This window comes from Garra rufa, chromosome 23 (genome assembly GCF_049309525.1).
Source record: "Garra rufa chromosome 23, GarRuf1.0, whole genome shotgun sequence".
Classification (NCBI taxonomy): Eukaryota; Metazoa; Chordata; class Actinopteri; order Cypriniformes; family Cyprinidae; genus Garra; species Garra rufa.
In genome coordinates, this window is record NC_133383.1 from 28,797,182 (window position 1) to 28,817,769 (window position 20,588).

At 38.8% G+C, this 20,588-nt stretch overlaps 1 protein-coding gene across 1 annotated transcript in view; it reads left to right on the forward strand.

Annotated features, from left to right (window-relative positions):
• Position 1: 1 nt before the first annotated feature.
• Positions 2-20,588, forward strand: part of LOC141298996 (muscle, skeletal receptor tyrosine-protein kinase-like) — a gene marked incomplete at its 5' end in the record, with an annotated part of 28,378 nt that continues 7,791 nt past the window's right edge. Inside the window, 5 exons of the mRNA XM_073829280.1 lie at positions 2-65; positions 15,225-15,351; positions 15,479-15,630; positions 15,953-16,080; positions 16,190-16,331. Coding sequence (XP_073685381.1) covers positions 2-65; positions 15,225-15,351; positions 15,479-15,630; positions 15,953-16,080; positions 16,190-16,331 — 613 coding nt within the window. The remainder of the gene's footprint in view (positions 66-15,224; positions 15,352-15,478; positions 15,631-15,952; positions 16,081-16,189; positions 16,332-20,588) is intronic.

Consider the following 20,588-nt stretch of genomic DNA (forward strand, 5'->3'; position numbering starts at 1 on the left):
CCTTAAAAACATTCCAGTGCTAGTTTTTCTGGCGTATTTCAGCCTGATTGAAGGGCTCCAGAGAGGTGAGTCACGGCTTCTGATTGTGAAGAACTAACTTGTGTTGTGCAAGCATTAGCCACATGCTGAAGTGAGGCAGTTTGTTGGATATTGAGATACTGTGATTAAGGATCTGGCAAATTAGACGTTTCACAGTGTGAATTCATTGGAAATGTGAGATTTGTTTCTAATTTAAAATGAAAATAAGGTTTAGGATTTTGAAAAGTGGTAAAGTAATGGCAGAAAATTAAGAAATAACATATTTGTGACGTACAAAAGGGCAAGGTTCTCTTTTGGAACATTCTCAGATCAAGTTTTTTTTAAACATGGAAACTTGTCATTTAGAAGTTCTAAAAAATAAATTTTTACTGTAGTTCTTATATTGACATAATTTGCAATATAGTGTATTTTTATTGTACAGTAATGGAAATATATAAAAAATGTGAATATATAAAAGATATATATAATAAAAATAAAATATAATAATATTATCATATATGACTCAAAATTTGCTAATGGGTTAATTAAAAAGCAAATCATGTAAAAATGTATCATTGTGTATTGGAAAGAACATTTTCAAGTTTGTCAACTTGTTTTAATCTTTTAAACAACTGAAAAGTCGAGAGTAACAATCACCTTTCAATTTAAGCGAGTGAAAAACAAATTTATAGTCAGTTTGTTGAACTTAATTTACAGAATAAAGTTTATTTAGTTTTGTATTTCGCTTAACATGTTACTCAGAGTCTGACACATTTGGTCTGTCAAAAATGTTAGATTCAGCTGCTGCAAATTCAGCTGACAATTGATTATTATTATTATTATCATTATTATTATTATTATTAAAAAAGAATAATAAAGTAGTGGATTTGATGCTAAATCAATACAGTTTAGCTAAATAAATTTTGTATTGTCACAATTTAACTTGCTATTAAACAGCCTAAACTACAAAGTAGTTTAGCTAAATTAATTTAGTTTTGGCACATACCCTACTTAGAAAATAAATAAAAACATTTATTGAAAAACATACAGATTAAAAGTAATACAATAAAATAAAAACATACAGATAAAATAATCAAATAGAATAAAATAAAACCTATATATATATATATATATATATATATATATATATATATATATATATATATAGTCCATCATCACAATGCTATTAAACATCCTAAACAAAACATTTATTGAAAAACATAAAGATAAAAAATAATAAATTAAATATTTTAAAACCATACAGATAAAAATAATAAACTAAATAATACATAAAAAATACAAATAATAAAGAATAGCAGATATTACAAAAACATGCAGATGAAATAAAATAAATGTTTATTTTATTTTTTTAAATGTTTTATTTAAAAAACATTTATTGAAAAACATACAGATAAAAATAATAAAATAAAATATTATAAAAAAACATACAGTCCATTGTCACAATAAATGAGTTAAGTTGTCACAATTTAATTAAACAAAGTAGTTTAGATAAATTAAATCTAATACCCTACTTAGAAAATAAATAAAAAACATACAGATAAAAATAATAAAATAAAATAAAATAAAAATAACAAAATATTAAAATATAATTTTAATAAATAAATAATAAATACTTAAAAAACATACAGATAATAATTACAAAAACAACAACAACAACAACAACAACAACAAAACATGAAGATAAAAAATAATACAATAAAAAAAATAAAAACAGATACAATTTATAAAATAAAACAGTAAAATAATAATAAAATATTGCAGGTATTGCAAAAGCATGCAGATAAAATAAAATAAATATTAAAATACAATAACATAATAGAAACATTTAAAAATACAGATACAAATTACAAAAATAAAATAAAAAAACATGAAGATGAAAAATAATACAATAAAAAATTAAAACACAGATAAAATGTATAAAATAAAACAATAAAATAAAAATAGAAATAATAAAATATTGCAGGTATTGCAAAAACATGCAGATAAATAAAATAAAATAAAATAAAATAAAATAAAATAAAATAAAATAAAATAAAATAAAATAAAATAAAATAAAATAAAATAAAATAAAATTAAATTAAATTAAATTAAATTAAATTAAATTAAACCTATATTAACAAAAACACAGTCCATTGTCAAAACATATGGGTTAAGTTGTCACAGTTTAACCTGCTATTAAACAGCATACACTACAAAGTAGTTTAGCTAAATCCATTTTGTATTGGCACATACCCTACTTAGAACAAGACTAAATAAATAAATAAATTACATACATAAAGTCCTAATACGTGGGTTAAGTTGTTACACTTTAACCTGCTATTAAACAGCCTATTATTATGATTGTTAGAAACGTAGTTAAAAAATATTCAGGAAAAATGTAAAATGCATATAAACATCAAGAAAGCAATAGAAGATATCTAATTTATTCATGTTTCAACATTGCAATATTTACAGTAATAGATGTCAAAAGTTTGTTATGGAAGAAGCTGTTTCTGACAGCAGTGTAGCATGTGCAGTATTAATAATAATAGTATCCATGCTCATACATAACAATTACTTCATGTCATCACGGATGAAAGCAGAGGACAGAAGCTTCCAGCATGTCCCTTCCACAATATGCACACCATACCATGTTTTCAAATCAAGTCAAAGAAACTCACATCTCACATTTTGCTTTGCACCCACAGTGAATAAACGTTCATTATAGTCTGGTTTCCCTGACTGTTTGAGAAATGCAATTACATACAGATTACATTTGTAGAATAATTTACAGTGCTTTACAGCACCACTGACAGATGGGTTTCGATTTGTGTATTTATGATTTGCACTGTGGGGCCACGTCAAGCCTCAACTATAATTTGTGACATCTGACTTAGCATAGCTGTGACCTCAGAGCTTTGAACCTCAATATCTTCCAACTGGAAATGTTTATAATGATTTTAGGAGACTGCGTAGGCTTTCAGAGAGCTCCAGATGGAGAAGATACACTGTCTGTATGCCTGTACGGTTCCTTCTGAGATACAATCGTGCACTTACTAATCGGCATCTTAAAATAACGTATGAGCTCATTAGTACGGTATGTTGGTGTTGGACAGTATGTTACGATCAATTGTTGTACTTAGAGCAAACACAGCAACACCTGATTTAGATAGTTTGAGTATGGCAGGATACATAAGGGAACATCTTACATGCATACACTACCAGTCAATAGTTTTTGAACAGTACGATTTTTAATGTTTTTAATGTCACTTCTGCTCACCAAGCCTGCATTTATCTGACCCAAAGTACAGCAAAAATAGTAAAAATTTGAAATATTTTTACTATTAAAAGTAACTGTTTTCAATTTGAAAATAATGTAAAATGTAATTTATTCCTGTGATTTTAAAGCTGAATTTTTAGCCTCAGTACTCCAATCCGTGTGTGACATGATCCTTCAGAAATCATCCTAATATTCTGATTTGCTGTTCAATAAACTTTTTTTTTTAGCTTTGAAATCACAGGAATAAATTACATTTTAAAATATATTCAAATAGAAAACAGTTACTTTAAATAGTAAAAATATTTCTAAATTTTACTGTTTTTGCTGTACTTTTAATCAAATAAATGCAGGCTTGGTGAGCAGAAGAGACTTCTTTAAAAAGCATTAAAAATCTTACTGTTCAAAAAATATCATGAATAATATTAGGAATAAATTACATTTTAAAATATATTCAAATAGAAAACAGTAATTTTAAATGGTAAAAATATTTCAAAATTTTACTGTTTTTTGCTAGCCTAGAAATCTAGACGCACCCTAGCGGCAGCAAAAATTATTTTGCAGCCAGGTGGGTCTAGACACTCTCAATAGACCTTCTAGCTGCAAAAACCCAAATTGGGTCAGGCCAATCACAACGCGTATAGAGTAGGCGGGGCGGGCTTAACATATGACGACAGAGTTGCGACGGCTGCCACTTGAAAAACAAAGAATGGCGGCTGCAGCTGTCGAACAGCGGTCTTTCGAATCGGCTTTGGCCGCGACTCTGGAGGACTTGGAGTTAAGTTTTTCTTTAAGAAACGAGCAAAGAACGGCACTTAAGTCATTTTTAAAAAAGGAAGATGTGTTTGGAGTTTTGCCGACTGGATACGGAAAAAGCTTAATATACCAATTAGCTCCGCTGGTGGGAAAACGCATGGGACTCAGCCACAACCCGCTTGTGATTGTTGTTTCACCATTGATAGCGCTTATAGAGGACCAGTTAAAGGAGGCTACAAAATTTGGACTTAAGGCCATGCAACTTGGCAAAGGCGACCAGGGGGACATTCGAAGCGGCCGATGTCAGTTGCTATACGGGAGTCTGATTGGTTGAAGCGCTATCCTATTGCGTGCATAGGGATTTTGAGAGACAACCGTTTATCCCGCCCCTCGGAGTAAGCCGCGTCTATGGAGAGTTTCCAGACTAAACATCTTGATGTAAGTCTGGCTCGCCAGGCTAGTTTTTTGCTGTACTTTGGATCAAATAAAGGCAGGTTTGGTGAGCAGAAGAGACTTTAAAAAAACATAAAAAATCTTACTGTTCAAAAAAATATCAGGAATAATATCAGGTATAAATTACATTTTAAAATATATTCAAATAGAAAACAGTAATTTTAAATGGTAAAAATATTTCAAAATTTTACTGTTTTTTGCTGTACTTTGGATCAAATAAAGGCAGGTTTGGTGAGCAGAAGAAACTTCTTTAAAAAACAACATTGGCTGAGATTTGGGCCAGTTATGGCTCATGTGTGGCTCATGTCTGTAGTCCAGATTTGGGCCACACAGGGGCCGTAATTCTTTGCTGCATTTGGGCCGAGTGTAACTGCTTGCTTGGCCCAGAGTTGGGCCAGACGTCAATTGCTATGTGAGATGTTGGAACTATTTATAAACTTACATGTAAAAATCTATTTTACTACATATGATCATACACAGTGTTAGGGGTTATGCATTACAAGTAATGTGAGTTAATTAATCAGATTACTTTTTTCAAGTAAGGCACTATGTTTAAGTCACTTTGTTTCCCCATTTATTGACTGACATGTCTCCTGTCCACATGATGAGAGAAACAGGGAGTTTCCTTCAGTCTGAGGCTTCACTTTTAGTTTAAAAGAGCCTTTACAGTTGCCAAAAATATAACTTTCAGGGTTTTTTGTTAGTTAAAACAAATAAGCAGCTTAGCCCAGGTGACAAAAAGTAATGCAATTAGTTACTTTTTTTATGAAGTAACGTAATATTGTAAACCATTACTTTTAAAGGTAACTTTCCCAAATGCTGATCGTATGAGCATCCTGTCAGTGACGATAATGATTTATGTCTTTCAAAGTTTAATACAACATCAAACTGTAACATTTCTTAGTTAATGAACAAAATGAAGCAAATTACTCTTTAAGTGAGTCTTTTCGACCAGTTCAGTAAAAGAGTCATTCAGAAGAGGTCATTTTTACATGCAGCCAAACATTGACATTGCTGTAAAACTATGTTGTCTTTTTATTATCTTACTGTTCTGAATCGAACATCAAAGAAATTGGTTTTAGTACTTTTGACCAAAAAAAAAAAACAACAACAAATGATTCTGAATTCCCAACCACAGCAGTGTTTTTAAAGGGATATTTCACCCAAAAATTAAAATTCCCCCATGATTTACTCTCTCTCAAGCCATTCTAGGTGTATATGACTTTCTTCTTTCAGACGAATACAGTCGGAGTTATATTAAAAAAATGTCCTGGCTCTTCCAAGCTTTATAATGGCAGTGAATGGGTGTTGAGATTTTGAAGCAAAATAAAGTACATCCATCCATAATAAAAAGTACTCCACGTGACTTTGTTTGTGGTTTATAAAGGCATTCTGAAGTGAATCAATGCATTTGTGTATGGAAAATATCCATATTTAAAACTTTATAAACCATAATCTTCCACTGTGTTCAACAGAGAGTGGCGTTCCAGCGGATTATTTAGGACGTAGGCTAGTCTCGTGAGAACCAAGTTTTGTTCACAACAAAAGAAAACCAGTCTCCTCTTGGCTGATATTAAAATCCTACAATGTTTTTCTTTACATATCCTCGTTTTGTCCCCAACGAATCCGCGTTCGTCACTTCTCACCAGAGCTTACGCTTCATCCTACGTCATCCGCCGGAGCGCCATTCTCTCGTGAATATGCATACGACAGTTAGCAGAAGCTAAAGATTACATTTTATAAAGTCTCAAATATAGATATTTTTCTTACACAAATGCATCAGTTTGCATAATTCAGAAAGCCTTTATTAACCCCCTGGAGCTATGCGAAGTACTTTTTATGATGGATGGATGCTTTATTGAACCTCAAAATCTCAACACCTGTTCACTGCCATTATAAAGCTTGGAAGAGCCCGTACATATTTTAATATAACTCTGATCTTCTGTATTTGCCTGAAAGAAGAAAGTCATATACATCTAGGATGGCTTCAGGGTGAGTAAATCATGGGGTAAATTTCATTTTTGAGTGACCTATCCCTTTAAAGGGGTCCTATTATGCTTTTTCACTTTTTAAATTTTAGCCAGTGTGTGGTATGTTTGGGCATAAAAACATGTACAAAGTCATAAATCTCAAAGTCCACTCCAAAGGGAGATGTTTAGTTTTTAAAAAATCCCTCCTCAAGAACTACAACAAATGGCTTCTTTGGCTTCTCTGGAGCCGCGCTGTTGACGTGTGCAGTATAAAGGTCGAAACACATGCGGAAAAAGCATAATAGGACCACTTTAAAGCTTATTATTTAATCGCCCTCCATGCATCCTAGGTGTACATGACTTCCTTTTTTCAGACGAATGCAATCTGAGTTATATTAAAAATAATCCTGGCTCTCCCAAGCTTTCGAACGACATAGACTGAACAGCATAGACAGGTGTTTCTCTCCATCAGTCCAAAACAAGTCAATTCATAATAAAAAGTGCCTCGCATGACTCCGGAAGGGTTAGTAAATGTGTTTTCTTAAGAAAAATTTCCATTTTTAAAACATTAGAATCACTTAAATCTAGCTTGCGCTAACAGTTGTACATGGAACTTGCTGCTTTGGGAAGGGGCGTGGCAGGATTGAAATGCTGTCTAAGCTGTTCACCAATTGCAACGCAGTGGGACTGCTAACCAATCACAACACATTTCATTTTTTGGAAGGCGGACCTTCCTCAAACCCGAAACTAATTGAGCCATTTGTGCCAGACTTGGGGGAAAGCTTTTGTAATAATGTAAATTATGTGAACAATAATGTGTTTTTCAAACCACCAAGAATGAGAGCATGTTCTAGTGCACCCCAAAACACAATAAAGACTTTGTAAAAGCGCATAATAGGATCCCTTTAAGAGTTAAAAAGAAAATACTTCTCATTTCTCTTGCTGTTTATGTCAAAGGTTGCATCTAATCAAACTCCACGATATTTCGGCACAAATTCATCTGTATCCTGGTAGAAGTAAGGCAAATGTCAACATTGACGTGCCTTCATCCTGATAACCCACAAACTATGAAAGGTCAAAAGAAATATGACCCAGACTGCATTAATTGTAGGTTACATTTGGGAGTGTTGCAAAATTTGGATCCTGGAGCCAAACCAGATGAAACCCACTCTCAATAGATGATGCCAAAATGGTATGCGATCAGATGGTAAGGTATAAATTTGATATTGACGTACACACTACCTCAATCAAATTAATAGTACGAGTAGCTGTTCTACACATCATCTGGCTGTCAATGAGCTCTGGATTGAAAATAAATGCTCCTTCTCACCCTTCGCATACAGTATGTTCTCCTTGGTATGACACCACAAGTCATTCACATGGGAAAGTACCCAACAATTGTGAAATAATAAATGTCTAACAATGCCTAGGGCTTTTCCTAAAAAAAGATATTCAGTATTTTACATACAATTGTCTCCAAATGTATTTGGCCAATTGAGTCACACTTCAAAATGTCTGAATGTTGCATTAGATATCAAAGCAAATGCCATATTTAAACAAATGAATGGAAGTGCTGGACGAAAGGATACATGTAGTTGATTTATTGTAAATGAAGTCATTTGTTTACATCAAATTGGAGACTGTTACATAAAACTCTAGGCAGCATCTTAACATGAGCTGTCGCTAACAGGTCGGGATGATGATGTCCTTGGAAGCTCTTGCGAGGAACAGGTGATATATCCGCTGATTCACACTCTGGAAATTGGCAGGTTGTGTTGCTGCGGAGTGCTAATGCATCCCCGTGAGAAAACACAGCCGACAGCAAACCAGGTTTGCACAGTCATGCTGTAAATTAATGAGGCTCCAGCTTCGCCACTATCACTCATCTGCATACAAGACAGAGAAAGGACCTTAAAAAGAACATTGCATTCCATTCTAAAAAACAAAGCTTGAACCGACTTGAAGAGGCTCAGTTGGTCTCCCAGAATGGTTTTAGAGAGGTTTTGTACAGTTGTCAGCAGCTTAATTCTGGTTTTACTGGTTAGCAAGGAAAATACAACATTTGATTCCCAAAAACATCTTTCTCCATTGATGAAAATTCAATAAAATATTCAATGACACTTCTAATTCTGTAATATTTTTAGCATACAACATATACACAGAAAAGTTTAAGGTCACTAACATTACATTTGAATGACTGAATGGACATATTATTTTTAGCCAAAGCATTAAACATTGTTTTTGTTAACTGAAAAAGCTCAAATAAAATAAAAATGTAAATATTGCATGAAAAACTTAGCTTAAAAACTTTAAAAGGTTCTTCACAGCGATGCCAAAGAAGAACAATTTTTGGTTCTTTAGATGTTAAAGGTTCATTATGGAACCATTTAGACAAAAAGGTTCTTCTATGACATTGTGAAGCATCTTTATTTTTAAGAGTGTAAATACATAAATATTTGAGAAAAATATAAATGTAAAAAATTACAAATAAGTTTAAGTACTAAACTATTTTTTTTATTATTAAAAAAAATAATTAAAGCTAAATGGATAAAAAGAATAAAAATGACAAAATAAAATAAAATTACTTTAAACCTTAAAATTTAACTAAACTTAGCTAAGTTCAAAACAAAAATAAAAAATATAATAGTACATACATAATACTAAAATAGCACTTGTATTTTGATATGTAGCTTACAATGGAACTGAATGATTATTTGATTTTAAATACCATGACATTTACAAGGTGGAAAATAGAATAGTTTAAAGAATACCGTGGTATAAAAAAAAACAAAAAAAAAAACACAAAAGACATGGTATTATGCTTCAAAAACTGATTTTTACTTAGTATTTCTCTTATTTTCTAGTGCAAATATCCAAATATTCTTAAATCAGGAAACATTTATTAAAAATGCAAAATAATAGAGATAGTAAGTCTTTTCTTATAAATCTATCTAAAAATCTATCAAAACATAGTATTACCATGGTACACATGCAAAAACATGTTTTTATCATGGTATACATCCTAAAAACGTGGCTTTACCATGATAAACATGCAATGTATATATAAATATTACATGAAAATCCTACTTACAAAATGAGAAATCTTGTTTTGTCTTGTCTTGAAGTACTCAGATTGCTTAAAATAAATAAATAACTACATATTAGAGCAGAATAGAAATGTTAAAAAATTACAGAAGCACATAACATAATGAATAAATCTTTAAAAAAGCATACTTAAAAACAAACATGTTTTGAAAACTAACTGAAATAAGTTTAAAGTAAAGTACTAAACTATTAAAATGACTTAAACTGAAATAGAAATAAAAAATAAATAGATTAAAATAAAATAAATAAATATTAGAGCAGAATATAAATGTTAAAAAATTACAAAAGTACATATTATAATTACTAAATCTTAAGCTAAATCTTAAGCTAAAATCGTACCGTTTTGACAACCTATTGAAATAAGTTTAAAGCGAAGAACTAAACTACTAAATTATTATTATTTTTTTAAATATAATAAAAATGACAAAACTTAGCTAAATTCAAAATAAATGAATAATATAATAGTGCTAAAATAACACTGGAGAGCAACAACAAAGTCACTCAGTCTATAGTCTTGCTAATAATATAACAAAACTGAAAATAGCACAAGCGTCATACATGTGACATGGAACTTACAGTAATTACATTAGTGAGCACAGTATAGTGCATCCATTTTTAGTCGAGTTTAGTCTGAATGAGAGAGGAGCTTTTAGATCTAAAAGGGGAAATCTGGATTACTGATACAAGTTTCTTTTTTCTTTTTGAGAATTCTGGCAGTTAAAGCTGGTGTTATTTATCTTGTCATATTTCCTTTTGAAGAAACTGATCTTTCAAAAAATATCTAAAACAGCTCAAGTGTGATTGCAAAAGCAATGAAAAGACGAGAACTTCTTGGAGTTGATGTGTTTTGACATAACAGTGCCAGACTAAACAATAAAACTCCAGTTAAAATATTTATTACGGGACAGACAGACAGGGAAGTACAACAAACTGACCTCACATTTTATAGTGGATGTTTAATGCTGTTTTAATGACTCATAATACAAACATTATGTAACTTTAAGAGCAAACATCTAAACTAAACCTGCAATATCCAGACTCATACACATCAAGTTGAGTTAAAATGGCTTTAAATGATTAGCTATCCTAAATTAATAGGAAAGGGCTGATCTAGCTGTAATCAAAATTAGACTAAACGCTGCTCATGAAATTGGCTACCTTTGCACAAACATTGGTTCTGTTCCAAATCCTAAGCTGTCTAGTTGCATAAATAGGCAGCATGAAATGAAAAAGAACCTTGTAAGTGACTACAGCACACTAGACAGGCTGCAACTCCATGTGGTATACATATAGCACTACTGAAGAGACTTGACATAACTGATTTCAGCAGAGTCTGATGTTAGCATGTTGCTAAGCTAACAACACGGTACTCATACACATGTTGATATTTAATAATATGTAACTATTTGTCAGTATTAACTATTATCATGTTTATATTCTACATTGCTCCCAAAAGCCAATATTGAAGGATGTGTTTACTGGGATGCAATACTACCCTTACGAATATTAACCATGGCTAATGTTTGTAATGGTAAGCAATAAAACAATGCATTCTGGGATTGACATTTCTCTCTGCTTTTGATTTTCATCAAAATAAGGAGTCTTTGAATTCAGTTTAACTATGCTGCATGGTACAGTGATGCAATCAGAAAAATATACCATGGTATTTTGATACGTTATCATGGTATTGAATGATTTTATATGACAAGGTAGAAAATATATTTAAAGAATACCATGGTATTACCATAGCACAAATGCAGAAAAGACATGGTATGACACTTAAATGATTTATTACTTAGTTAAACATTTATTGAAAAAAAAAAATAAATGATTATTTTATAAATGTCTTATTTTCTGATAAATCTATCAAAATGAACCCAGCAGGCACACAAATACATTAATATAATGATAAACTGATATTTTTCAACGTTGTTGTCATATAGACAGCCTCATATGCACGAGTTTGTCTAATTCAGTAGGTTTGCTCGTTATCTCACACGATACTGTGTTGCACTTGATGAAGAGCTTTGGTATGAACCCTGTGAAACTACGGTTTGACAAAACAGCACAATTCTGCAAAAGGAAGCTAAAATAGCTGCATCAACAAATGCATTTTTACATAATTTTTACATTTGTTAACACTGTTGGGTTTGGTGTAGAGGATTCCCAACACGATAGAGTATTAACCTTTAGCAACACTTCCCGGATATTTAAATTCTGAACAGCTGCAATACGTACCTCAAGCAGCAAAATAAAAACGCAGAAATACAAAACATGTTCCCCTTCGGCAACTCAAACTGTGTCCGAAAACGCTATGGGGAACGCCAAGGGCATGACCTCACGGGCAGGTGACGTAAGTGACCAGGAAGCTATAAAAGCATGTGCGCCGGCAACGGCGTCAGCTTCTTTGATTCAGCAAAGCGCTCTTTGTCTTTTGTTACTGTAGAGAAAGTATATTACATCCAGTTCATTGCCCCACCACCGCCTTTCGACGGGGTCTTTCCCACCTCGGTGGGCCCCCAAGCAGGCTCTAGTTATGGATCGAGAAGTATACACCCTCCTGAGGAAGGAGGCCATCAAGATGGTCCCTCCTCACGAGGGTCTGATGGCAGCTGCGTCCAACGTGATACCTCTTGGCCTGCCGTACATGAGACCCCTACAGTGGTGGCTCAAGACCAAGGGGTTCTCCCCGAGGGGGATTACAAGTAGCGACACTCTCTCTTTGTACCTCACGGTAAGAGAAGCTTGTACACGGTAGGGGCTCTACACAGGGGTGGTCTACTACATCAACTGGTGCACCAGATCCTTGTTTGGTCCCAGGACAAACTCCTTTTGCTGAAAGCAGTACATATTCCTGGGCATCTCAATTTTGGAGCAGGGGCTGAGGCGGGGATTTGATGCTTCACCCCGAAGTGGTGAAGCAGATTTGGAGAGTGTTTGGTCAGGCTCAGGTGGACCTCTTTGCGACTCTGTAGACATTGCAATGTCCCCTCTGGTACTCTCATACAGTTCCCCTGGGGCTGGATGCCAGTGTACAGATGTGGCCGAGGCTTCGTCTGTATGTTTTTCCCCCGATTGCTCTGCTCCCAGGAGTTCTGGAGAGAGTGCGCGGAGACGGGGTCCTTCTGCCATTTGGAACCCCCATACTGGATGAGCCAATGATTCTTGAGCCTTTGAGCCTTTGATTCTCAGACCTGATTTCCCTTCTCGACCGCACTCCATGGGAGATTACCGTCAGGAGGGATCTCCCCTCACAGGTGGGGGACACCATCTTCCACCCCCGCCCAGAGCTGTGGAAACGGTTTGTATGGCCCCTTAAAGGTGCTCGTGGCAGCAATCTCGACTTACCACACCCCTCTTGGTGGCCTTTCAGTGGGCAAGAATCCCCTAGTTATACGCTTTCTCTGCACGACCACGTGTCCCTACATGGGACCTAGCTGTGGTGCTTGAAGCCCTCTGTAAACCTCCCTTTGAACCTAATGAGGAGATCTCAGACCGCTTTCTTACTGTTAAGACTACGTTGCTCTTAGCCTTGTCTTCATTAAAAACAGTTGGGGACCAGCAGGCCTTTTTTGGTGGCCCCTTCTTATATTGATTTTGCACCTGGTATAGCCAAAGCTTTCCTTTACCCTAGAGCAGGGTATGTACCCAAGGTCCCTACATCCACACCACAGCCCGTCGTGCTTCAGACATTCTGTCCTCTTCCTTTTACGGATCCAGACCAGCAGAAGCTTAATTGCATGTGCCCAGTCCGAGCACTGGACACCTATGTCCACAGAGCTGCCCTTTGGCGTAGGTCGGACCAGTTGTTAGTGTGTTACAGTAAACCCCATTACGGGTTGCCCAATTCTAAACTAACTCTGAGCAGGTGGATCGTTGATGCCATCTGCTCCTCATATGAGTCCTCTGGTCTCCCCTTACCTTCAAAGCTCACTCTACTCACCCTATGGCTGCTTCCAAAGCACTTCTTTCGGGTGTCCCAGTTCAGGAAATCTGCAACGCAGCGGGATGGTCCACGCCCCTCACCTTCATCAGGTTCTATGACCTAGACCTCAGAGTCACTCCTAACGCCTCTGTTCTCTTGCTTTAGCGGTTCCTAGGCAGGGATATGGAATTTGGAGGCGTGGGCATCTCGTTCCCCATAGCGTTTTTTGGACGCAGCTTGAGTTCCTGAAGGGGAACGTCCCAGGTTACGTAAGTAACCCTGATTCCCCAAAGTAACGAGACGCTGCGGCTCGAACCATACCTCCGGCATCCCTGCGACCGCTCGCTTCGGACTCCGAAGCTGACACCGTTGCAGGCGCACATGCTTTTATAGCTTCCTGGTCGCTTACATCACCTGCCACGCCCTTCTACTGGACAGATTACACGTGGATTCAGAGCGTGGTTCGCCAATGGTGTTCCCATAGCAGTTTCGCAGTCTCGTTCCCTTGGGGAACCAGGGTTACATACGTAACCTGGGACGTTTTTATCATGGCCAACATTGTATAAATATGCAAAAACATGTTTTTTATCATGGCCCACATTCTAAAAACATGCATAAACATGATAAACATGCAAAAAATATGGTATCACCATGATACACATCAAATTATAACATGATAAAAATGCAAATAATGTTTTTTTTTCATGGTCCACACCCCAAGAACATGCATAAAAATGATAAACATGAGACAAAAAAAACATGGTATCACCACGGTACACATCAAATTAACATGATAAACATGCAAAAAATATATATATATTTTTGATAATATATTTTTGATAAATATATATATATTTTTTATCATGGTCCACATCCCAAAAACATGCATAAACATGCAGAAAACATGGTGTTATCATGGTACACATGTAAAAAACATGGTTTGGTCATGGTACACATTCAAAAAACATGGCATTTATAACATGGTTTTATCATTGTACACATCCCAAAAACATGCATAAACATGATAAACATGCAAAACAACTTGGTATTACCATGGTACACATGCAAAAAACATAATTAAACATGCATTAAAACATGGTTTTATCATGGTACACATCTCAAAAACATGGTATTAACATGGCACACGCACAAAAAACCCCCAAAAAACATGGTATTAACATGGCACACGCACACACACACACACACACACACACACACACACACACACACACACACAAAAAAAAAACATGATTTATCATGGTCCACGTCCCAACAACATGAAATTACCACGTGACCTTTAAAAAAACCTTTTTGTTAGTGTAATAAGACCTAAAGTCCAGTCTGCCCTCAGTCAGGGGATGGATGCATTTCTTATCAGCTGGATTTATTCATAGGATAACATCAGGCCTGTGTTGGCAGCACCGCATTCACACAGTTATTTCCATTAGAAACATATTCTCCCCCCGTGGCCCTCAGCTGTCTGCGGTGTGCCGAGCAGTGTTCAGAATGTTAAATATTTTGTTGTGAAAAGGTAGTTTCACAACTATTACAATGTCTGATTTATAATTATTCAGGGTCAAATGCTAAAAGCATTTCTTGCAAGCCTTTCTTATTTCATAACACGATTACTGAAGAGTAAATAAAAATGCCTCTTTGTATACAGTAATTGAACATTTTTATGATGATCTGATGATAAAAAATATTTATTTTTCTCTTTTAGCACCCAGAATCACAACATTGCTTGAGACAGTAGACGCCTCTCTGGATCATAATTCGACCTTCATCTGTGAGGTGGATTCATACCCTCAAGCTGATATTACATGGACTCGGAATAACTACCCAATACGGTTTGAACTTTCTTCATTAATTTGATTATTAACCTGTGATGTCCATTAAAAAAGATTTTTCTTAGTCTCAAACTGTGCTCAGGTTACCAATGGTTTGTGAAGTTCAGCATCTGCTTTTTGAATGCAGGTATTACGATTCCAGATACATTATACGAGAAAATGGCCAAGTGCTGATCATTCCCAATGTAAAGGATTCGGACAATGGAGAATACTGTTGCACTGCTAGCAATGGGATCGGAGAACCGGCCAAGAGCTGTGGAGCTTTACAGCTGAAGATGAGTATGTTCACATATGTACTCTCATAACTCACTGACAGTCATCAGGATATTAGACTACAACTACTATTAGCATCTGTTTTCACTTCATTTTTTTTTTTGTTCATGCAAAATGTCAGTTGAGTTTTTTTTGTATCTTAATAAAGCCTTGAAGATTTTTAGTTTTTAGAGTTTACATTCACATGTAATTTCTGTGACATATTCAATGCTTGATTTATTAGTAATCCACATTTTAGGTGGAAATGAGTAAGAAGTAGTTACATTTTAACACTATAACAGAATATCCATTTCAGTTATTTATAATGGTCACTCTATTATTTTTGCAGAACCTCAAATCAAAAGACATCCTACTAACATGACACTTATCGTGGAGTCGAAAGCAGTGTTGCCATGTTTAACATTAGGATATCCCAAACCCGAAATATCCTGGATTAAAGAAGATGATTTGATAAAGGTAACCTTGAATGTCTTGACATTCAGCATTTGTTAGTAAGACCATAATAGGGTTTAAAATGAATCATTGTGTGTTTTCTGCAAGTTTCGATCATTTGTGTGTCTTGTAGGTTAATAGTCGAATATCAGTTCTGGAATCTGGTTCCCTAAAGATTAACAACATCAAGAAAGAGGACGCTGGACAGTATCGCTGTGTGGCCAGAAACAGTTTTGGAATCGTGTACTCCAAACCAGTCACTATTGAAGTACAAGGTGTGTCTTTCTTTCTTTTTTTTCTTTCTACTTTTTGTTTGTTTCTTTCAGTTTGTTTGTTTCTTTCTTTCTTGTTTGTTTCTTTCAGTTTGTTTGTTTCTTTCTTTCTTGTTTGTTTCTTTCAGTTTTTTTCTTTCTACTTTTTGTTTGTTTCTTTCAGTTTGTTTGTTTCTTTCTTTCTTGTTTGTTTCTTTCAGTTTGTTTGTTTCTTTCTTTCTTGTTTGTTTCTTTCAGTTTGTTTCTTTCTACTTTTTGTTTGTTTCTTTCAGTTTGTTTGTTTGTTTGTTTCTGTTTTTTTTTTTACTTTTTTGTTTGTTTCTTTTGTTTCTTTCTTTCTTTCTTTCTTTCTTTCTTTCTTTCTTTCTTTCTTTCTTTCTTTCTTTCTTTCTTTTTGTTTCTTTCTTTCTTTTTGTTTGTTTCTTTCTTTCTTTCTTTTTGTTTCTTTCTTTCTACCTTTTTGTTTGTTTCTTTGAGTTTGTTTGTTTCATTCTTTTGTTTCTGTTTGTTTGTTTTTTTCTTTTTTCAACTTTTTTGTTTGTTTCAGTTTGTTTGTTTGTTTCTTGTTTGTTTCTTTCAGTTTGTTTGTTTGTTTCTGTTTTTTTACTTTTTTGTTTGTTTCTTTTGTTTCTGTTTCTTTCTTTCTTTCTTTCTTTCTTTCTTTCTTTCTTTTTGTTTGTTTCTTTCAGTTTGTTTGTTTAATTCTTTTGTTTCTGTTTGTTTGTTTTTTCTTTCTTTCAACTTTTTTGTTTGTTTCTTTCAGTTTGTTTGTTTGTTTCTTGTTTGTTTCTTTCAGTTTGTTTGTTTGTTTCTTGTTTGTTTCTTTCAGTTTGTTTGTTTCTGTTCCTCCGGCCGATCCTTCCAGGTTGGACGATTGGTTCCTGGGGAGGGCACCGGCGGCAGCGCCGCGCTCTCCCCCGGTCCCGTTCTTCCCGGAGGTGCACGAGGAGCTGACAAAATCGTGGCTCCAGCTCCTCTCCCCTCACCACTCTCGATGGCGGGGCAGCCAAGTGGTACGTGGCGGTCCCCCAGGTTGAGCGCGCCGTCGTGGTGCACCTTTGCCCGCGGGGCGCGGCCACCTGGTGGGGCCCTCCGCGTCTCCCTTCCGGGGCGTGTGGATTTTCTTCCGCCCTCACGGGCTGGGCTTTCCGCGCCGCTGGACACGCTGCCACCGCCCTGCATGCCATGGCAACACTACAAGTGTACCAGGCGCAGGCACTTAAAGACCTGCACGAGAGTGGTCCTGACCAGGGGGTATTTGAAGAACTCCACGCCGCCACTGACTTCGCCCTCCGGGCCACCAAGTTCGCGGCGCGTTCCCTTGGTCAGGTGATGTCCACCTGTGTGGTCCAGGAACGCCACCTATGGCTGACTCTGGCCCAGATGGCGGAGGCCGATAAAGTTCGCTTTCTCGACTCTTCTATCTCCCAGAGTGGCCTATTCGGCGACACCGTGGAGGATTTTGCTTAGCAGTTCTCCACGGTTCAGAGGCAGACGGAGGCCATTCAACACATTCTGCCCCGCCGTGAAGCTACCATTCCGCCGCCTGGGCCCCCTGCCTCCGCCTGCCCGTCGCCGAGGGCGTCCCCCCGCGGCTCCGAAACCAGCTCCGTCCCCTGCTGAGCCGCACGATCCAGGACTCGCAGCCCGACGTCGAGCTGCCCGTGGGAGAGGGACGCCGCTCGCCTCTCAGGGTCCTGTGAGGGAAGACTCTCGCAGGCGAGCTTTGAAGCGTCCCTGATGCGAGCACCCCGGAGGTGGAGAAAGCTGCTCTGTTGGCACTCCCGCGGGAGGGCCAGGAGTTAGCCGTTCATTTGAAATCACAGAAAGAGCTGACTTTCTCACATCCGGGGCCCCGGCCCCGAGTTTCCTTCCTGAGCAGCACTTCCACTCCTCGGAACCAGACTCGGGACCGGATGTCGCCAGCGCGGGAACCAGGGAAGAAGGTAAGCGCTGCTTCACGCAGCCTGACTTTTCTCCAGGACGTTCATCCTTCTGGGATCAGTCCCCTTCCCCTTCCCCCCCCAGGCTGCCCCACCGCGGTCACGTCGGTCAACGTTCCCTTGATACCGCTAGCGAGCCAGCTGGAGGCTTGGCTTCAGCTTCCCAGCCCCTCGCGGTGGTTGATACGGACGGTATGTCTCGGCTATGCGATTCAATTCGCCAGGCGTCCGCCCAGGTACAGAGGCGTCCTTTCCACTTCTGTCCAGTTGGACACGCATGCCGCTGTCCTGCGTGCGGAGGTTGCAGTCCTACTGGCGAAGGACGCGATCCAGCCTGTCCCTCCAGCCGGGATGAGGTCAGGGTCTTACAGTCCCTACTTCACGTGCCCAGATAGAGTGGTGGGTTAACACCCATCCTGGATGGAGCTCTGTCCCGGTCCCTTCTCAGGCTGTCGGCACAGATGCTCACGACGAAGCACATACAAGTATGTTTCCGTCTCCAGGGCTGGGTTGCAGCCATCTGCCTGAAGGGCACCCGCTGCCGCGTCTCGATCTTTCCCCGGCGCACACCCCTTCTGCGGTCTGTTCCGGGGATCGAGCACTTCAGTGTGAGGTGCTTTCATTTGGCCAGTCCCCTCCTCCCTGCCTTCTTTAGGCCACGGGAGCTCCCCTGTCCCCTCTTCGGCAGACAGGAATTCGCGTCTCCAACCGTCTCTTCGACTGGTGCTTTCCAGCCCACTCGTGAGTTCCGTTGTGCGAATACAGGGACCTGGTGCTTCGGCACCCCTGCCATCTGGTCCTTCAGGCCAACCGAGGGAAGATCCCTTTCCTCGGTCGGGAGCCCGACTCGGTCCACAAGATGGCCCGCCTTACTACCAAGAGCGCGCAGTCAGTGCTGTAGTCCCTGAGTTAATCAGGCACAATACAGCGGTCCCTCTCAAAACACAGAGGCTCCTGGGGCACATGACAGCTCTAGCCGCTTTGCCGCTAAGCTTGTTCCATGTGAGACCGCTTCAGCACGATCTGGTCCCATGATGGGCATGGCACCTCGGCTCACTCCGGACTGGCGTTTTCCCGCAGTATTGCCGACAAGTCAGCCCGTGGCCTACCACGGGTTGGGATGCCATGTACGACAGATACTTACAGCTCGTCCACCATCTGCTCCCACGGAGTCTAACGTGGCAGATTTTGCTGCTTGCCATTCACTTGAAGCCAGGGAAACTCAACGGTGCAGCCTATCGGCTCCCACGGCAGTCCACCCACCCTGCAGAATGGCGACTCCACCCCGTGACACAGCTAGTTTGGAGCTATATCGGCAAGGCCCAGCCACACCTGCTCGCCCTTCCCAATTCCTCCCATTGCCAGCTGCCTCTTTTCAGAGTAACACTGGCACACAGCTGACCTCCAGGGCCCAAGTACGCCATTACCCCAGCGAGCCTCCTTGCACGGACACTGTGCAAGTCCAGGGAGGACGAGGAGTAAGTCTTGTTGGTTGCGCTACGAGAGTGGCCCACCCGGACTTAGGTCTTAGTAACCGTTCCCTCGCGGCAGTCCCTCCCTGCAAGGGCACGGATTGGCACCGTAGACCTCTCCGGCCTTCCACAGGCCGTGATAGAAACTATCACTCAGTCCCGAGCTCCCTCTACCAGGCAGGCTTACGCACTGAGATGGGGTCTATTTGCTGACTGGTGCTCCTCTCGCTGAGAGGATCCACAGAGATGCACGATTGCAGTAGTGCTTTCCTTCCTGCAAGAGAAGTTGGAGCGCAGGCTGTCCCTTCGACTCTCAATGTATACGTTGCCGCTATCGCAGTGTACCACGATGCAGTGGATGGAACATCCCTGGGTAAGCACCAACTCATCGTGAGGTTCCTGCAGGGCGCCAGGAGGATCAACCCTCCCAGACCGCGCCTCGTACCCTCTTGGGACCTCTCCGTCGCCCTCCGCGGCCTACGGGAGGCCCCCTTTGAGCCACTTGCGTCAGTCGAGCTGAAATTCCTGTCCCTTAAGACAGCGCTCCTGACTGCCCTGGCCTCCATCAAGAGGGTAGGGGACCTACAAGCCTTCTCTGTCAGCTAAACGTGCCTTGAGTTCGGTCCCGGAGATTCTCACGTCATCCTGAGACCCCGGTCCGGTTACGTGCCCAAGGTTCCCACCACGCCCTTCCGCGATCAGGTGGTGAACCTGCAAGCTCTGTCCCCGGAGGAGGCAGACCCGGCTTCTGCGCTGTTGTGCCCTGTTCGCACCCTACGCTTATATGTAGACCGTACTCGGCACTTCAGATGCACCGAGCAGCTCTTTGTCTGCTTCGGAGGTCA